General features: G+C 32.2%; 3 protein-coding genes across 3 annotated transcripts in view; 2 read left to right on the top strand and 1 right to left on the bottom strand.

The window, feature by feature from the left end:
* The first annotated feature begins 5,053 nt into the window (after window positions 1-5,053).
* Window positions 5,054-6,507, top strand: LOC115877865 (U5 small nuclear ribonucleoprotein 40 kDa protein). The gene is made up of 5 exons (XM_030894207.1): window positions 5,054-5,288; window positions 5,348-5,477; window positions 5,530-5,912; window positions 5,963-6,205; window positions 6,260-6,507. Exons 1-5 carry the CDS (start codon window positions 5,172-5,174, stop codon window positions 6,434-6,436), a joined length of 1,050 nt encoding a protein of 349 aa, XP_030750067.1. The 5' UTR covers window positions 5,054-5,171; the 3' UTR covers window positions 6,437-6,507.
* A 390-nt stretch (window positions 6,508-6,897) lies between these two features.
* Window positions 6,898-8,826, bottom strand: LOC115877864 (FAS-associated factor 2). The gene is made up of 5 exons (XM_030894206.1): window positions 8,294-8,826; window positions 8,116-8,231; window positions 7,813-8,054; window positions 7,327-7,756; window positions 6,898-7,270 (listed from the first exon to the last, which is right to left on the bottom strand). Exons 1-5 carry the CDS (start codon window positions 8,664-8,666, stop codon window positions 7,091-7,093), a joined length of 1,341 nt encoding a protein of 446 aa, XP_030750066.1. The 5' UTR covers window positions 8,667-8,826; the 3' UTR covers window positions 6,898-7,090.
* Window positions 8,827-9,065: 239 nt separating this feature from the next.
* LOC115877863 (6-phosphofructo-2-kinase/fructose-2,6-bisphosphatase-like) overlaps window positions 9,066-16,579 on the top strand; it is a 91,497-nt gene continuing 83,983 nt past the window's right edge. Inside the window, exon 1 of the mRNA XM_030894205.1 lies at window positions 9,066-9,738. Within this exon, the coding sequence (XP_030750065.1) occupies window positions 9,585-9,738 (154 nt within the window). The 5' untranslated portion in view covers window positions 9,066-9,584. The remainder of the gene's footprint in view (window positions 9,739-16,579) is intronic.

Genomic DNA, 16,579 nt, shown 5'->3' on the forward strand with positions numbered 1-16,579 from the left:
TATCCGATGGAAATCTAAAAAAATTCAAAGAACAATTTTTTGAATTAAGGCCGGTTTTCATATACGCTTCGCCGCGCTTCACTGTACTTGACTTGGCTTCGCGACAAAGCGTCAATTTACCGAGATGAATTTACATATAAGCTTCAAAACAGAGCGTCAGTTCACGTGAAACCAGCAGTGTGGCTACGAAGACGACCTGAATTGAAATGTTTAGTATGAGCAGTTCTGACAGTTCTTCATCAGATGGAGCATTTGTTCTAGCACCAGTGTGTGATTACGAACAACGGAAAAAAAAAGAAAACGCTGTGAATATTGGGTACATGATATTTTCCAAGCTAGACTGTCAGAAGTGGAATTTCACACGCTTTTTAAACGACCGATAGAAGACGCAAACAAATTTTATAAATATTTTAGAATGTCTCCAGGGAAATTTAATTTGTTACTGGGATTAGCAGCAGAGAAATCCACAAAACAAAATAGCAGATTCCGACCTTGTATAGGACCTCAAGAACGTTAAACACGCTTGATCGAGCAACGCTGCACTTCAAATGCGCGAAAGAAAGCTCTCCGACAATTGGAGGCGTCAAGTCGGTTGAAGTCAAGCGAGGCGCAGCGTAAATGAGAACTGCTACGTAAGAAAACACAAAGACTTTTTAACGCGACATTTTGACGCTCGATGAAGTCAAGCGTAGTAAAGCACGATGAAGCGTATATGAGAACCGGCCTTTACTACTACAATTAATAGCAGCACACAGTAATGCACTCATTTTTTATCAATCCGTCTCTGTGCTGGAACGCAACGCTCGAACCTCGCAGCTCGACGGACGCAATTCAACTGAAACGCTTTGCAACCTGCCGATATTCGACAGCTTGCAAAAACTGGCAGAAAATATTTGCGAGAGTGCAACTACTTTTTTCCTTAAACTATGATATTAGATACCTAATATTTGTGTAATAAATATATTTTCTCAAAAAGTCACCTATCACTGTGTCAAATAAGATAATTAATTTAAAGTTTTAGAGGATTAAATAATATAATTTATAGTATACTTAGTTATATTTCAATTTAATTTGACTAGATTATATTTTATGGGAAAATAGATACTGCAATAATATAACATTTGTTAGTTTTTATCTTTATGCAGGGTGAATCTTAAATAAGTGCAAGTACAGGGTGGCGCACCTCATTCGCCTCGGTTGATTAAACGGAAAGATGTAGAAACAAAATATTTTATGGGTATATGTAGAGAAGCAATGTGTATTATATAAAATTATTTTCATATGCACAGGGTGTGTCCAAACTAAGATCCATACCAAAATTATATTTTTTCTTATGGAACACCGAGTATTTTATATCATTTTTGGATTCTTGGGCATACAATAAGGCATTTATTATAAGGGTTTATTATGTTTAAATGCTTTGGTTTTTGAGATATTTAAAGAAATATGCATGCTATAATAAAAAAGTTTATACACCCTGTACATTATTAGAGTTAATTCTTGTGCTGACTTTGAAGCCAGAGAAATAAACTTTTCTAAAAACTTTTATTGCTTCCTTAAATGTATACAGGGGTATCAAAAATTGCTGGTCTATTTTAAATATTTATTTTATATTAAAAACTTCGATATTTCAAATACAACACTAGGTATTTTTTAAAATAAGTCGAAGCAGATTTAAACCCTCTTTCAAACTATATTAGGGTTTCCTATACCTATACGGCTCAGGTTTTGAATAAAAAGCAATTTTTCGATAAAATGATAATCAAGATGGCTGGTGTCGCATGTCGCCGTGGCAATTTGCTAGTAACTGTTATAGTAGCTAGTTTCAAAATCGACATTAGTTTATGGACTTTATTTAAATTTATAACAGTTTACTTTTATTTAATTTACCTACAATAGTTTAATAAGTAAGTAGGTATTTATTATTTTATGAAGAAAAATAAAGAAGTAGTTCTTTGATTTATATTACGATGACTTGTAAATATATTAGATTTTCTATAAAAGAACCAATTAAGGCAAATTTATTTTCTTCACTTCTAACGACAGGTTTCTGCTTAATAGGTTTTTCATATACCACAATATTAGCTCTGCGAAATAGGGAAAGTAGTTTTTCAAAGGAACGCTTGTCAAGAAAATTCCTATTTGAATATCTTTGAGCATAAACCCTTCAGGCCAACAAGGAATTAATTATCCTCACAAAATAAAATCACTAGTAACATATCCATTCCTTCCTCCAGAAGATACTGCTTCATTTTTCTTGATAAAATAATAAATACTTACTTATTAATATTACTGTAGGTAAATTAAATAAAAATAACCTGTTATAAATTAAAATAAAGTGCATAAACTAATGTCGATTTTGAAAACAGCTACTAAGTATCAGTAGAAAATTGTCATGGTGACACCAACCATCTTGATCACAATTTTATTGAAAAATCGCTTTTTATTCAAAATCTGAGCCAGATAGGTATAGGAAACCCTAATAGAGTTTGAAATAGCATTTAAATCTGTTTTGACTTATTTAAAAAAATACATAGTGTTGCATTTGAAATAATAAAGTTTTTATGTAAAATAAATACTTAAAATAGACCAGCAATTTTTGATACCCCTGTATGCATTTAAGGATGCAATAAATTATTTTAGTAAAGTTTATTTCTCTGGCTTGAAAGGCAGCACAAGAATTAAAATAAGTCTGTTTCAATTAAAGTACAATTCTGAAAAGTAATGTACAAGGTGTTGACAAACTTTCTTATTATTGCATGCATATTTAAATATCTTTAAACATCTCAAAAACCAAAGCTTTTAGACATATTAAACCCTTATAATAAATGCCGTATTTTATGTCCAAGAATCCAAAAATGAAATAAAACACCGGGTGTTCCATAAGAAAAAATATAACTTTGGTAATGATCTTAGTTCTGACACACCCTGTATATTGGAAAATAATTTTATATTATGCACATTGCCTTCCCATATACATATACCCATAAAACATATACCCATAAAATATTTTGTTTTTACATCTTTCCGTTTTCGTATAATCAACCGAGGCGAATGAGGTGCGCCACCCTGTATATGTTTAGGACTGGTAGATCTTGAAAGATAAATTGAATAATCCTTTCCCTTTGCCGTTTTTCAAATAACTCCAAAATAGCAGAGTTTAATTGATATATTTTTAACTGAAAATTTGACAAAAAAATTATTGATCTAAGAATACAAAATTTTCATTTTTTTCAGGAAAAAAACTATTGCAACGTTTTGCAAAATTTCAGAAAAAAATGCTATTTCAAACTGGGGCTGAAATATATCACACCCAAAGATCACCCCTAAAAATATTTGCTCATATTTAAGTTTTATATATTTTAGATTAAAAATCTTATAAAATATGGATATGTATAATATATTAAATCTTTCAAATTGAAGAGCACGCGGGGAAAACAAAGAAACTATATTTTTTTGCTAATTTGATTTTAATGCATAATATTTTCTGTCTTCAAAGCTATACCGTTTGGTACCTACCTTTTGATTAAAAATTGGAAAAACAATAAAAGTCCATGCGTAATTTGAATTAAAAAACGCTGTCCTGGACATTTATCGTTTCTGGACGCTCATTATTTTTCCGTGTTCATATTAAAAACATAATAGATTATATTATAAGCATATTATAAGATTATACCGTATGATCGAAAGAAAAAAAAAATCGGTGTCCAGTTGGCTTGAAATGACGATCGGTGACATCCCTATATAATTTTCTATATAAAATGACAGCTATCTTTATTTCATAGCCATCGCTGACGCCGTTTTTTTTTCGATCTTACGGTACATTCAAGGGGTACATTATAGGGGCTTTGGTAATACCGGGGCTTTTATTTACATTTAATTATTAAAGAAATATCAACAGTGATAAACGTGATAAATTTGTACCTAAATTCCTCGAAAAATATTTGATAATCATAATTTTTTTATTATTATAATGCGATTTATCATAGATATAGATAGTCTTTGAGGTTTCTAAACCTAAGGATAGGTGGATTCATATAATTCATATGTATATGATTTTGTATCCTGCCATCTGTCAATGTAAAATCTTTTATAGGGATGTCCCAAAAATAAAATAAATCGATATTTTGAATCGATTTAAGATCGATCTAGAAAAAAATCGGCAACAAAAGATCGATCTTATTAAATATCGATATTCGAAGGTGAATATATTGTATACTGGTATAATAAAAATAGGATATAATCATAAAAAAAATATTAGATACGAAAAAATCGTAAAACCGTTTATTAACACAATTAAAATAAAAACTGAATCAGTCACCCTAAACTAAAACAGAAATAACCACAAACCGAGACATACTTGTGAAATTAAAAATACTTGACAGTGTTAAAATAGCCTTTTGTTTTGTTCGCCTTTTTGCATGCTTATGATGATTTTGACACAGAATGTACCAGTAAATTCTGTGATTTTGATATATCAGTTGGTTGGGAACATGTTGGGAAGAAGCTAAAATCAAAGAATATTCTACGTTATCTAAAATATAAAAATATGGGAATCACAAAGGAATCACCGACAAAAATTTAACACCTCAGATCAAAGTGATCATAACCACAGAACACACTAAAGATCATAACACACATCGGCGCATGCGGCAGCGAGCACTTACACTTAATTTTCAATTCATTGCTAGATGGCGTTTTATTAGGGATGCATTATACACAAATATTCAAGCAACACTAAAGTGTTTCTTAGTTTCTTCTTATTCTAACAAATAGATAAACCTGTTAAACTGTATAAATAAAATCGATCTTCGATTTTGAAAAAAAGATCGATTTTACTAAAAGATCGTTTGATAAAAATCGATCGATTTTAATCGATTTTTCGGGTAAAAATATCGATCTTCGATTAAAATCGATTCGAATCGTACATCACGACCTAATCTTTTAAGGTTCTATAGCCTATGGCCACGGACCTATGGTAGATCTTGGGAATCTTGGGATAGATGGCAGTCATGTATCTATGTTCTATGGATTGTGTTCCGTCTCCGTTTTGTGGTCTCCGTCTTCCGTCATTAGTGTCAGTTTGTGTATATAATTTCTGTTATTTCTATTGTAATTTGGAATTCTTTGTAATTCTTTCCATTTTTTGTTTTGTATAATACCTATCTATAATGGTAATTGATAACAAGCGAAAAGCTGAAGATTCAGCGATAGTAGCTGTACAGAAAAGGCCGAGAAATGAAGTGGGTATTACAAACAAAAACAAACAAGTTAGTCAACTTCAACCGGTAAGTATTATTTATCCAGTATAATTTTGGAGCTAATTTATTGTTTCTAACTTATTTAGGCCCCAGCAAGAACTTCTAATCTATTTGCTCCAATTATGGTATGCGAAGGCCACGAAGGAGAAATATTTACAGTCGATTTTCACCCTGAAGGGCAATATTTTGCTACCTCTGGTTTCGATCGCAAAATATGTAATTTTGTATGTTTTTAGTTTAGTTTTATATTTATTTAGATTTTTTGTAGTTTTATGGAATGTGTATGGGGAGTGTGAAAACATTTCTGTTATGGCTGGGCATACAGGGGCAGTAATGGAACTTCATTTTACTCCTGATGGTTCGAATATTATTACTGCCTCAACAGATTACACTTTAGGACTTTGGGATATTGTTACTGGTGACAGAATTAGGAAGTATAAAGGTCACAACACATTTGTAAACTGTGTGCAGGGTGCAAGAAGAGGACCCCAATTAATGGTTTCAGGTGGAGATGATAGCACAGTTAGAGTTTGGGACCAAAGAAAGAAACAGCCTTCAATGTCTATGAATAGTGTCTATCAAACAACAGCAGTTAGTTTTAATGATACTGCAGAACAAGTATTCAGTGGAGGCATAGATAATGATATAAAGGTAATATTAATCATATGTAAAGGTCCTAGTTATTTAATACAATCATTTAGGTATGGGATATTAGAAAAAAAGAAATACTTTACGTGATGAAAGGGCATACGGATACTATCACAGGCCTATCATTAAGTGCTGATGGATCCTATATGTTAAGTAATTCCATGGACAATACTTTAAGGATATGGGATGTTCGACCTTTTGCTCCTGTTGAGAGATGTGTTAAAGTTTTTAGCGGGCATCAACATAACTTTGAGAAGAATTTATTACGCTGTGCATGGTCTCCAGATGGCAATAAGGTATTTGAAATACGACTTATAAAGTAAACAGATATTTTATGCTCTTACATTTAGGTTACTGGAGGATCAGCAGATAGATTTGTTTATATTTGGGATACCACTTCACGCAGAATAATATATAAATTACCAGGGCATACAGGATGTGTAAATAGTGTTGCATTTCATCCTAATGAGCCTATAGTTGTATCAGTGGGAAGTGACAAATCAATTTATCTTGGTGAAATAGAGTAGGAACCATGAACTATTTATACATATTTAACTACTAATATTTTTTTAAATAAATAATACAATTAAGCAACAAAAATGTTTTTTTTATTTTTTTTACAGAATATATACAAACAGGAAGTCTTATATTAAAAATATTTTTACCCTCAATTAGTGAGGGAAAAATAGAAAAACATATGTGCTACATAAATGCTAGATTTATTAGATTCTATATAACAAACTTAATAATAATACTTGTTTCAATGAAAAATTGCTTTTACAACCAAATTATACAAAAAGAATGCATTTACGAACTCAAACAATTTTAATACAGAAAAAGTAGTTACTAAGTCTTAAATCTTTTTATAGAAACATTTCTCAATGTTTTACATATACATATAACGTAATTTTTGACAAACCTGAAAATATAATTAACATGCTACTCTATAAAAGTAAAGAAAATATTAACTTCCAAAGAAACTAGTGTGAAAGTGAAATTGTATATTTTATATACAATCATTATAAAGAATTAGTAGTACAAACTACTAACAAAGTATTATATCACATTTATTAAAGAACATATAAAAATCTTAATTTTATGAAATTCTTGTTTTCTTCATGGCAATACCAACATAATTTGGTACTTTATAGAAGTTAAGTAAGTAATAGTGATTGATACAATTATGCATCTAGGTCATTTATAAAAAGAACTTCTCTATTTTTTAATCCTGCTTGCTCTAATGTTTGAACCTTTTCTTTTTCGTGTGCAGGTCGACACTGTAGTACTCTTTTTGGAAAGTTTGTAGTTATCTCAAATGAATCTGGTGAATGTGGATGGCAGAACACAAAGTAAAATACATGCTGTAAGAGTATTATTTTAATTTTTTTACACTTTAAATAATATTTAGCTTACATACCTCAAGTGAATGTGACTTTAGAAATCTTCTTTCTAACCTGTTCCCAGAAGGTAACTTAAAAACTACATGCACAACATCGGGATGGGTCACATCTGGCTCTGATGGAACTTTTGTTACTGACTCTATTTTCTCTCTTTGAAGTGCTTCTTTTCTTTCTTCTTCTTGCCTTGCTTCTTCTTCTAACTGTCGTCTAACTTCCTCTTCAGCCTTTCTCCTTTCCTCTCTTAATCTTTCTTTTTCTTGGTCTGCTCGTAAGCTCTCTAAAAATGCTTCATCCTGGTGTTGTCTTATTGATCTATTTACACTCTGCTCAAACCTATCAGCTCTTGCTTGAACTAAATTGATTTCAAATTCACTTACTACAGTATGCATTCTTTGAAGAAAAATATTAGCATCTGTAAACCCTTGCAACCGGCCCACAATTGTCATTCTATATAAAAAATAATTGTAGTTTACAATAAAAAAAAGAAATATAAAATTACATACTTGTTTTCCTTTAAAACCATTAGGGCCATAAAAGGAAAATAACTAGCTCTTACAGCATTAATTGTACGCCTTCCTTCATCAGTTTTAGCGGAACATGCCCAGAATAAAAAATTGTTGTTAATATATCTTATTACTTCTGGGTTAGCTAAAGTTTCTCTACAAAATAAATCTGCATCTGAAGCTTCAGGCTCATGGAGATAGACAGCTAAGAAGCGTAATTCACGTTTAGCATCGTTGAGAACCTTTAATAAAAGGAGTTGAAATATAGGTATTTATTACTAACAAAATGCAAAATGAACTAACTTGTGAAAATGTGCCCTGATAGAAAACTGGATGTTCACATCCATACTTTTCTTCATAGAAGTGAACGAATTCTAGAACTTCTTGCAGAGGGTCTGTTCTTGGTCTATATTCTAAACCTGTAAAATAAATATGTTTAGATATTGTGTTTTTTTGCCTGTAAATTAATCTAATAATTTACCTAACAGCCTTCTTGTTATTTGCAAAAAGGTCACAATTGTATTATAACATACATTCCACATAAATCCAACAAAGGCCTTAAAAAACCTTCTGAATCCGGTCCCAGAACCATCACTTGGAGGTGCATGGTACACTAATTGCCCTAAAAGATCACTTACAACTGCGGGAGGCCTAGATTCTGAAGCATATACTGAAGGCCTGCCTTCGCGAATGTTTAATTGTTCTTGGACTGCAACTTCTAAATTCCACTGATGTCTTTGTAAAACATCTCTGCATATCGTAATATCTTCTATTCCAGTAAGATCTTGAAATTGTAAAACTTTTTCTGTCTGTTCAGTGGAAAGACCTAGACTCTCATTTTCGCTGTAATCCATCCTTGAAAGTGATAAAATTTAGCTAAAGCCACCGAAGTTATTGTTGCTATTTCAATGCATAGAAAATTAATGAAAAAAATAGAGCTTATAAAGTTATTATCAAAAAATTTGAAACGTCACATCACCATTACGAACGAATCGACATACATGACAAGAAAAAAACAAGGAAAAAAACATGCCCATAGAAGATGACTAAATTGACTAAAATAGATATCTATTTTATCATCGGATATTTATGCGCGCATTATGGTAGACAACCAACAATACATTTCTTGCCGTTTATTTTAAGAGACGACTTCCAGTTGATATATAAATTATATTTTACTTTCTCCCCCCAATACGTTACGCTCCTGGATGGCTCCTGGCATCATTTCAAAGATCGATATAGGGCTGTCCAGGGGCTGTCTGAAAGCAGAATGCGCATTTTATCGTTTATCGAGTCTGCGCTCGGTAGTGTTATGTAGTGTAGTGTATTCCTGCGACCAAAATAAAGCTTTTAAAAGCAGCTTTCTTAAACTAGTAAATTTCTCTGATAAAAGATTTTATCGAAACGCGTTTATAACGAGTGCGTTAAACTACGGTTTGAAATCAAAATTGAATTGATTTGTGATTGTGCTTACCGCTTAACGGCGGTGGTAATGTAAAACCACTATTTTCATTCAAAACTTTTTCTCGAAGCGTTTCCTCAAGAACACAACGCTGGCTACTGAAATTAGATACAGAATTGGAATGAGACTGATTTTAAAGAAATTTATTATCCATACATCGTCCGACCACTTTTCAGAAAATCCTTCGTATATTTTATCTCTCTAGTTTCTTATTTTCTTTGCATTTTCAATATTCCGTTCGTTTTATCGTTCCTGACATAGTTCAATAATGTTATAACATATATAATTGAAAAGGCTGTATACAGTGTGTATGAATTACAACTGTTGTTGTCACACCGAAAGTAGTGATAGAATTTGCGTTTCTTCCAGTCTAAAGTGTTCTTTTTCCGATATTGTCAGCAAGCAACCTATTAAGATGGAATCCAAAAGATTTACTGAAAAGGATGGAGATATCGACACAAAAGGTAAATATTTTGAATTATATAATATTTATTATTTGCCGCCAATCTCCCAGAGAGCGTTTCGGTTAGATGTATACAGGGTGTTTCAAAAAACATGTGCCATCTCTCGTTGGGGAGATTCCTTCTGTAAAAAATAATATTTATTTTTCATATCAACATAGGTCCGATTCTCCTTTGTTTCGTAGCTACAGGGTGTTAAAGTCTTAATAATCTTTATCTAATAATCTTTATCTTATAATACTCTTATCTTAATAATCTTTAATCGATTTATAATCATTTTCTTCCAAATCCATTTAGTGATTTGACTGAAATTTTGAGGGTAAAAGTTACTATAAGTGCTACATATATTTTAATGCTAAAAAAGTGTCGATAAATTCATCAGGGACGTGCGTATGGGTTATCACTGGAATATTTTTCAAAAAAAAACATGTGCGCCACTGACTTTTTTATTTTGATATCAAAATTATATAGGCCCTTTAATGCCAATTAAAAGTTATTTCTTGATATTTTGTCGAATTCAGCCTCCTTGATGAAATAAACGCAATTTTATTAATCACAATAAAATTAAAATAAAATTAATAAATTATATATTTTATAATATATATAAAACTGCATTTCCATATCCATGTTTATAGGAACTTTTCTCATATTTTTTTGATGAGGAATCAACGAGTATTTATTTAGAACTTTATATGTTAAATATTATAGACTTTTCGGTTAAAAATGGCGCCTTAAAAGCATATTCTATATTACTTTTATTTGGGCTCCCGCCTAAAATAAATTCCTGTATACGCCCCTGACAGAGGGTGAGGACTTGGTTGAAATAAGTGCAAATATTTTCAGGGCTATTAGATCTCGATAACAGAAACATACTTTCTCTCCATAAAGTCCAAAATAACTAGATAATTGACCAGAGAAGAACAATCGTAATTTGAGTGTGAAAATTAAAAAAAAAATGATTTTTTGCTTACATTTTGAGAGTCACTGGATCTTTTTTATATTTCTTATTGGGATCTTTTTTGTTTTTTTTTTCGTAAATTCGAGCTACTATTTATGTTGCCATATTTTCAAGATATTGTTTTTTAACTAAAAATTAAAAGTAAATTTCAAAAAAATCCAAATTTTCAATTTGTTTTTGCGAAAAGAATCTCATAGACGTGTTTCTGGGGTCGAAATATACTACCCCTAAAATATTTGCACTTATTTTAGACTCACCCTGTATATACTTCCCGCCCGACTTTAAATTCATAAGAAGGATAATTTTAGTCAGATTGATAAATAGGTAGTTATTTTTCAATATTACTGAAACTTACGAGTATGTTTCGAAATATTATCCAGAATTTTTCAAATATACTGATGTCCGATGATTATACCTACAGGAAGACAAAAAAAGTTACTTAACATTTCATTATCTCTAAGTAGTAGCCTTAAGTAAACATTCACGAATTAATAATAATAATAATAATGGCTTTATTTAATAAATAAATGGGCCAAGTCTGGCTAAAAAAGCCACTCACACTTAAAACACCCAAAAATTACAGTAATGCTTACAGTCTAAATATTATAATGTAATGATCTATACGAAACGCTAATTAATAAATAAATAATTTAATAATAAATTAAAGGAAAGAAAAAAAAAATAAGATACACAATAACAGAATTAAATTACCTAACCATTTATAATAATTAATAAGCGCATATTGGCTACCTTATTTTATTAACATCTTATACAATGTGTTATTATCATCTTATACAATTTTGATTTTTTTTTTAAATAATGTTAGCCCATTCTCCAAGAATGGCTTGGAAATTTTGCCGTGTTTCTGGATCTCAATTCCAAAGTTCCAAACATAAACATAATATATTGTGATCTGGGTTGGCGCGTTTAACAATTTCGTTCATCGGGACTATTCGGTGGCTGCTCCAATATAGTTGAATACATTGTGGCTATAGTCTTATAAATATCGTATGATAAAAAAATGGCGTCCAGTTGGCTTGGAAATGATCATTAGTGACATTCCCTAAATAATTTTACATATAAAATGACAGCGATGTTCATAGCCATCGCTGACGCCGTTTTTTTTTCGATCATACAGTATATTAACCTTGTTTATATATATACTGGGTTCGGCAATAGTGCGTCGGGCATCTGTAGGTTCATATAATAAAAAACTTAGGAATTTTGTGAGAAAACATATTTTAACTCCTACAGGGTGGCTCAAAAAGGGATGATTTTTTTTTAAATGGAACGCCCCGTATATTATTGCATTTTTTGTTTCATTTCTGATCACTTTACATAATCCTAAAATATTAGTAAATATGTTTTGATAGCTCCAGAGATATTAATAAATAATGTTTTTCTTAATCTTAATGTTCTAACTATACTGGGTATTTACTATAGTTGGTCTGTACATACTTTGCTATAAATGTCGTAATCTTAAATCATACAGGGTGTTCAAAATTCTATGCCAATTTTTCTAAAATATAAAATAAAATTTTCTTATTTTTTTTTAAGTGCTACACCCTGTATATATTTCTTTCTTAGATGAAGAATTAAAAAAATCTGTTGTCTCTACTATATATACCTACTATAATAAATAGATGAATATTTAAAAAATATACATTTGAGGCGGGGGGGTTAATAAATAAAAGTTTTACCTTTTGTGAGAGAGACATAATTTCCGTATAATTAGACTCTCAATTAAGATTTAACAGAACTTTTACAGTAAATTTTAGAAGTAAAAGTATGTTTGTAGGTTGTTAAAAATATCCCCGAAATAAATGGGCCATTTTTATAGATTTTTAATTATGCAAACAGAAAGGTCGTGCAAACAAGTCATAGTTCAACTTATTATCTGGGCTAAAATTAATGTTTGTAAGTTCACGAAATTACGCTAATTAAAATATTGGCACATTTTTCAATCTTTGTACCCACGTGTCATAGATATTGTAAGTCTAGTTTATACATGTGGATAAAATAATTTATATGATTTCAAAACAATGGATTTTACTAAAACTGATATGGCTTCAAGCCAAAAAACGCGTTCTTCATGCAAAACCTTACGTTAATGTTTGATACATACTGCCATTATACACTGACGAGTATTTGACACGCATCAAAAGATGGTCACGCAAGCGTTTCCTTTCATGAGCTTTTCTGTGACTGAAAAGCCCGATACGTGATGTTATCTGTCTACCGCAGTCCGGACATTCAAAAGTCTCATTGCTTTGTTACGTCTTTACTTTTTGGTTGTCGCTGTTAACTGAGTTTACAATTCTTCTCCATTTCGTTCTATTGTGAGCTGCTTGTGGCTTGTGAGCTATTGTGAGCTACTTTGAATGTGGTAGACAATGATTCAGTATTAAAATTAAAAAATTTTGGACTTCCATTGTCTTTGCTTACACAACGTTTCGGTCAGAAGTATCAATGAGCGTTATCAAGTGTGAACTAAATTAAATCCTAAAACTACTGAGCTTATATACTAGAGCCGAGCATTCACCCGTAAATTAGTTTTTTTGGTAAGGGGTGGTTTAAAAATCTTTTATAGACGAATATAGTGATCATTCCCATCACCATGTCGAGAGAGACCATCATAGAAATAATCCCTAGACAGTATAGGTTTTGGATTGTTACCCACTAAAAGCAGTCCACCTCCTAGGAATCAGCTGCCAAAGTATGGCCAGCTACTATTCCTGCTGATATTGGGGTGTAAATTAGTTGGATGCGGTCAAGCATGAGGTTCTCCGCTAAGAATACCTGCATTGGAGCGTTTTATGTTTGGTTGTCATATTGAAATTTCCATACTTGAATTGCTAAAGATTTTATTATTGTTAGAAATGAATACGGCCTCTCTGCGTATGTTTTTTATGTTTATCAATTCGTACATGTAGAGGACGTTTTGTCTCTCCAATATACGACTCACCGCACTCGCAAGGTACCTGGTAGATGCACTCTTTTTTTTGGTTTGATGATTCCGGTTTTATTTTTGTTGGAGATTTTTTAGAGTAGTCCCAGTTAAAAACAGTTTTAATTTTATACTGCTTGGCTATTCGCCTGATCTTCTCCAATGTTCCTTTGACATGTAATCGTCAAGAGAGAGATAGCATACTTCTCATGCTGGCGGCTGGCGCACCAATATGTCAGACTTGCAACTGGATATAATATTGTCTAGGGATTTTGCACAGTAACCATTCTGAAGCAAATCGGTTTTAATATTACTTAGTTCAGAATTCAAAGATTCTTGGTCACTGCATATAGTGATTGCTCAATGACATAATGTCTATACCTCTTTAGGTTGCTTCAGAATGATTCGACTGAGAATTTAAATATTGTCCCGTATGTGTGGGCTTTCTATATCCCAAAGTGGCCCACGTGGACCCTAGGGACTTTGGGAATCACTCCCTAGAACTGTGATCATATTTTCGCTTAATGATTCTTACTTAGACACCGGGTATATGTTTGTCTTTTAATAATCACAACAAAATTTACGAAACGTACACGTATAATCCATAACAGATAACAAACTTAAGTCCTCTTCCAAGAATTTCGATTGATAAGAACAAAGTTCATAAAAACGATTCGTGGTTTCTCAGAAAAACAGACTAATCTTACATAATCCATCACCTTATTATCATCCTTGTTATCATGCCAAATACTTGAATAAATTTTTAAACATTTCCACAATATCACTTCTTTTAAATTAAGTAGTTTATTTAGCTGACGTCTGTATGTATTTAAAGGATCCTTAAAAGGTGTCTTACTCCACAGTAATAAATTAAAAAATTATGTAGTACCTAGTTAAAAAATAGGTAGAGTAGTAGTAGATAGTAAAGAAAGAAGATAGAAAAGAAATTCTAGTAAATAACACAACACTGGAAATAGTAGAAGAATATATAAATATTTGAGGCGACTAATACACAGCTCGGGATCTTTACTACCAGAAATCAACAGAAGAATTAAGTTAACATGGAGTACTTATGGAAGAAACTTAATCATATTCAAATCTAGAATGCCCCATTATCTAAAGAAGAAAACATTCGACCAATGTGTACTCCCAGTCATGACCTATGCATGCGAAACCTGGACACTTGAAACGGACATACTAAGGAAATTGCAGGTTGCACAACGCTCAATGGAACGAAATATGCTACAACTAAGAGAGACTGTAAAAGAATAGAATGGGTACGACAAAAGACTTAGGTAATAGATGTCATTCACAGAAACCAATCCTTTTGGCGAGAACGACAGACGACAGATGGATTACAAAAATTACAGCATGGTACCCACGATGAATCAAGAGACCTAGAGGAAGAGTAAACTTGAGATGAGACCATGATATTAGGAAATTAGCAGGGATAACATAGGCCCGCATAGTCAACGATAGGCAACAATGGGCCCAACTACAAAGAGTGTATCTAAATATGTGAGGGAGTCTACACCATAATTGGAAATGCCGTAATTTAACGTAGGTATTGAAGGGTCCAGAGGAAAACCATAATAAGCGTCCAGGGGAAAACCATTTTACTAATTTTCAAGAGAGACAGAAAACGCTTCAGAACGTAATAACGTGACAACTACCTGTAATAATTATGTTTTGTAGGTTTACTAATTACAGTAACAGGAAATGAAATAATTACTAAGCTTTGAAAATCGGAAAAAAATTAATGAAAATGTAAACGCCTTACATTGGAGTTCTTGCAAAGCTGGTGATACATCGCAAGGGTTAGTCGGTCCACTTCTACAGAGCCCCGCATATAGTAGTAAAGGAGACGAGAGTACGATGGGTCTCAACCCCTGGTGCCCCAGTAGAGGGTCGTCTTCTAGCCACGCATCTTTTTGACCTGGTCCCGCTATCAAAGGATTTAGGTTTTTAGTGAGGTTGTCTCCTCTTGGCCCGGGGTGTTAAGCTAAGACTCCCCACACTTTCCGCCCGTAACCACAGACAGTTGATGATGCCTGGTATGACGGACAGAGTAGTCCCATCGGCATCGTTATACGTCTTGGTGCAATTCCCTGGCCACGACATTACAGCCCGGGACAAGACAATGAGATGCTACTTAGATCAAGCCAAAGTGCCAGCGGGGATTCCCCTAGCACCTGAATAGGACCATTTTGATGGATACAAACAACAAAATAGCGCCGCTCAAGATAGATGGTTTATAGAGGAGGGGTAAAATAATAATAAATAATGGTGATGTGAACAAATTGTTTTGAATAGTTTGGTTTGCACCGTTAGAGAGAGCTTCTTAATTTGCCTGTAAAATTTATATTATCCAATTTATTAAACATTCATAATTCATATATAAATGGAAAAAGGGATAGCTACTAAAATGAGCCTAAAAGCTGAAGAAAACTTAAATAAAATACTACTGTTTAATGAAAAACAGAATGCGAAACATATAACTATATACATTAAAATTGCATTTTTGAAAATAAATATGAAATGGACTTTGGACTAGATTTGTCTATTTTGTCTAGTGTTACGCATACAAACATTGTTTACACAGGCGAGATTTCGTTGCCAAATCACTGTTCAAAGTTTTCCGGCACAGTGCCATTTTGCTCTCTTTTTTTTGTTTAAAGAGGACTTTGAGTCGGTGACGGCTCGAAAATTATTTGTTTACTGAATGCCAACGCCCAACTAAGTTGCATAAAATGAATAGTCCGACTGCATTTTGAGTGATAAAAATACAACGTGATTTATTGAAAGTGATACTTTGTATTGTCGTTAATTATGTTTTAAACGAATTCACACATAAACTTTTTCATATTAAATCTGATTTATTTATTATCATCATCACATATTTATTATCATCAGCATGAAGGTTTCTAGTTGGCAGGCTA

The sequence above is a fragment of the Sitophilus oryzae genome, unplaced genomic scaffold (genome assembly GCF_002938485.1).
Source record: "Sitophilus oryzae breed Bouriz unplaced genomic scaffold, Soryzae_2.0 scaffold_1499_pilon_pilon, whole genome shotgun sequence".
Lineage (NCBI taxonomy): Eukaryota > Metazoa > Arthropoda > Insecta > Coleoptera > Curculionidae > Sitophilus > Sitophilus oryzae.

What these genes read in the sequence shown, in the direction of transcription:
- LOC115877864 (XM_030894206.1), bottom strand. Translation starts at nt 8,666, where the DNA reads ATGGATTACAGCGAAAATGAGAGTCTAGGTCTTTCCACTGAACAGACA. An exon ending in ATCAGGGCACATTTTCACAA is followed by an intron (nt 8,055 to 8,115) that starts GTTAGTTCATTT and finishes CTTTTATTAAAG; the next exon opens with GTTCTCAACGATGCTAAACG. An exon ending in ATGGTTTTAAAGGAAAACAA is followed by an intron (nt 7,757 to 7,812) that starts GTATGTAATTTT and finishes TTTTTTATATAG; the next exon opens with AATGACAATTGTGGGCCGGT.
- LOC115877865 (XM_030894207.1), top strand. Translation starts at nt 5,172, where the DNA reads ATGGTAATTGATAACAAGCGAAAAGCTGAAGATTCAGCGATAGTAGCT. An exon ending in AAGTTAGTCAACTTCAACCG is followed by an intron (nt 5,289 to 5,347) that starts GTAAGTATTATT and finishes TAACTTATTTAG; the next exon opens with GCCCCAGCAAGAACTTCTAA. An exon ending in TGGTTTCGATCGCAAAATAT is followed by an intron (nt 5,478 to 5,529) that starts GTAATTTTGTAT and finishes GATTTTTTGTAG; the next exon opens with TTTTATGGAATGTGTATGGG.